The sequence below is a fragment of the Nansenia antarctica genome, assembly GCF_963989245.1.
Source record: "Nansenia antarctica genome assembly, chromosome: 7".
In the NCBI taxonomy this organism is placed as follows: domain Eukaryota; kingdom Metazoa; phylum Chordata; class Actinopteri; order Argentiniformes; family Microstomatidae; genus Nansenia; species Nansenia antarctica.
This window is the reverse complement of record NC_137677.1, coordinates 64,092,631-64,095,079: the sequence shown is the minus strand read 5'-3', so window position 1 is coordinate 64,095,079 and position 2,449 is coordinate 64,092,631. Positions and strand designations below refer to the sequence as shown.

Sequence of the window (2,449 nt, the reverse complement as noted above, 5' to 3'; positions counted from 1 at the left end):
GACAGCCTGGCACACACACACACACACACACACACACACACACACACACACACACACACACCTGGTAGAGAAATAGAAATAGACAGCCTGGCACACACACCTGGTAGAGAAATAGAAATAGACAGCCTGGCACACACACCTGGTAGAGAAATAGAAATAGACAGCCTGGCACACACACCTGGTAGAGAAATAGAAATAGACAGCACAGCACACACACCTGGTAGAGAAATAGAAATAGACAGCCTGGCACACACACCTGGTAGAGCTTGATGATGTGTGGGTGGTTGAGGAGCTTCATGATCTGAACCTCCCTGTAGATCTTCTCCAGGTTGGAGGGGTTTAGTCTCGTCTTGTCGATTATTTTGATGGCCACCTGTGAATGGGTGAATCAACCAGCACAACATTAGAACATATAATATAATATAATATAATAGGGCACGATTGACACTACAGGTCCTGTGTTGATTACACATTTTAAGGCTGTGATTTAACTATCTATGTGTTCATGTAATTATATGAATTTGTGTATTTTTATGCTATCAAATAGTGTCAACAACTTCTCAGTAGTTCAGAATCAGAATCAGAATCGATGTTATTATTTTATTCTTACTGTACAAGTACACAAGACAAGAGTACAATTCTTATAGGCTTTGGTTGTGTGTAGGCTATTGATCGGCTAGTGGTTTTGAAATCAATTAAATATCATACAATACAATTACAATAGCCAATGGAATGAAATGAATGATGTGCTGTCTGACCTGTGTCTTGGTGACTTTGTGCCTGGCCAGCTTGACCACGGCGAAGTTTCCCTTCCCCAGGGTGCGGATGATCTCATAGAAGCCGACCTGCAGAGGCCTTCCCTGGGCGGCGCTCGGCTGAGCCCCCGTGGTGGTCTCTGCCATAATCACCATGGTGTCGCAATACTCCAAAGGGTACAATTCAACTTGTGTCGTACCTGCGATACGAAATGAATCACAGTTGAAAATCGATATTTTGCAATATTTAGCCTACTAAAAATACGAGTCGTGCGGTAAATGATTAAAATGCCGGCAATAATTGTCAAGAATTGATAGCCTTCATAACAACAACGATAATAATTGTTGATTGAATAATAACATAATTATAATTATTAGTCCTATTATTAGGCCCTACTATCACGTATATTGTCATATCATAAACTAAAGCGTACATAGCCTATAGTGTTAACTATAAAAATATGACAATCAAAATAAATTCATCCTGGAAAATGTATAATTGCATAATAATACATAGGTAATATAATCGGGTACATCTATTTGACAGATGTTTATTTTATTTTTTATTTTTTTCAACAATAGGCTACCGAATTGTTGAGCTTAAAAAGTAAAAGTTAAACACATCATCCATCAGTGAGAATATAGCCTAAATCTAGACTAAATCGAACTATTACATTTACATTTGAAAAGAAATAAACTAATAAACAGGCTATATTAGTAGATAGATTTCCCTTACTGCACTAACTAAGCTACAGATAATTGCGAGCCAATGTATCCCAAAGAATAATAAAGAAAATAAACATATCAGTGACTTACCTCAGTACGTACACCACCACCTTTCACAGTTGAAACGGTTATTCAATGCAGATATACAACAAGTCATTCCATAAGAATATTGTATCACAACAAAAGAAGAAGAAAATAAGTTATATATAAACCAGCGAAATTTAACTTTTTTTCCTCTTTATAATATGTACACTGTCTTTCACAGTGTGGATGCCTAGTAAGAACTATTTACAGTGTGACTCGGCAGGTCACACAAGCACAGGTCCGCTGGAATGCAGAGCCTCAGTGTTCTAAGGGGAACCTCCTCTCCCCGCCCTGCCAGGACACACTGATACCCGCCTCATTGACGTCACACCCGCGTCAGAGCTTCGAGCGGGGCGCGAGGCTGGGCTCGAGCGCAAGTGCACAAGTTGCCGGGCAACGGTGGTGCGGCTCGGGCGCGCTGTGACGCGAGTGCTGATGGAGAGGGGTTGCTTGGAGATGGGGACGGTGACGTCAGTCCCGGTGATGTGTCACCACGTGATGTTTCCTCCCCAAGCTGTTATTGTATAGCGGAACGCAAGCTGCATGGGACTCACTTATCTTATCCTGTTGAAGTGGCATTTAGCTCATTTGCGCATGCACGCTCACGACTTTCAGCTGCCTTTTCCTTCCTTCCTACACTTTCGTGGAAAGAAGAGAAGCGAAACAGAAAGTGTTCTGATGATTCATGGTTGTTAATAACCGTTTGAACAGGCCAGTCCATCCACCTCACCTTAGAATCTCATCAACTTCTTGCAGAATAAGATGTCCTGCATGGGGCATATTTGGTGCATAACTATTACATTTTATTCTATTGTATTACTTACCTAGGTATTGTAGGCAAGCAACACACGTTTGTGCATGCACTAGTTTTGTTGATGCATGGA

At 41.0% G+C, this 2,449-nt stretch overlaps 1 protein-coding gene across 1 annotated transcript in view; it reads right to left on the bottom strand.

Moving 5' to 3' along the window:
• The window catches only part of sik1 (salt-inducible kinase 1), a 14,861-nt gene extending 13,065 nt beyond the window's left edge, over positions 1-1,796 (bottom strand). Inside the window, exons 1-3 of the mRNA XM_080535594.1 lie at positions 1,572-1,796; positions 759-955; positions 257-373 (exon numbers count right to left, since the gene is read on the bottom strand). Coding sequence (XP_080391720.1) covers positions 257-373; positions 759-911 — 270 coding nt within the window. The 5' untranslated portion in view covers positions 912-955; positions 1,572-1,796. The remainder of the gene's footprint in view (positions 1-256; positions 374-758; positions 956-1,571) is intronic.
• Between the last annotated feature and the right edge of the window lie 653 nt (positions 1,797-2,449).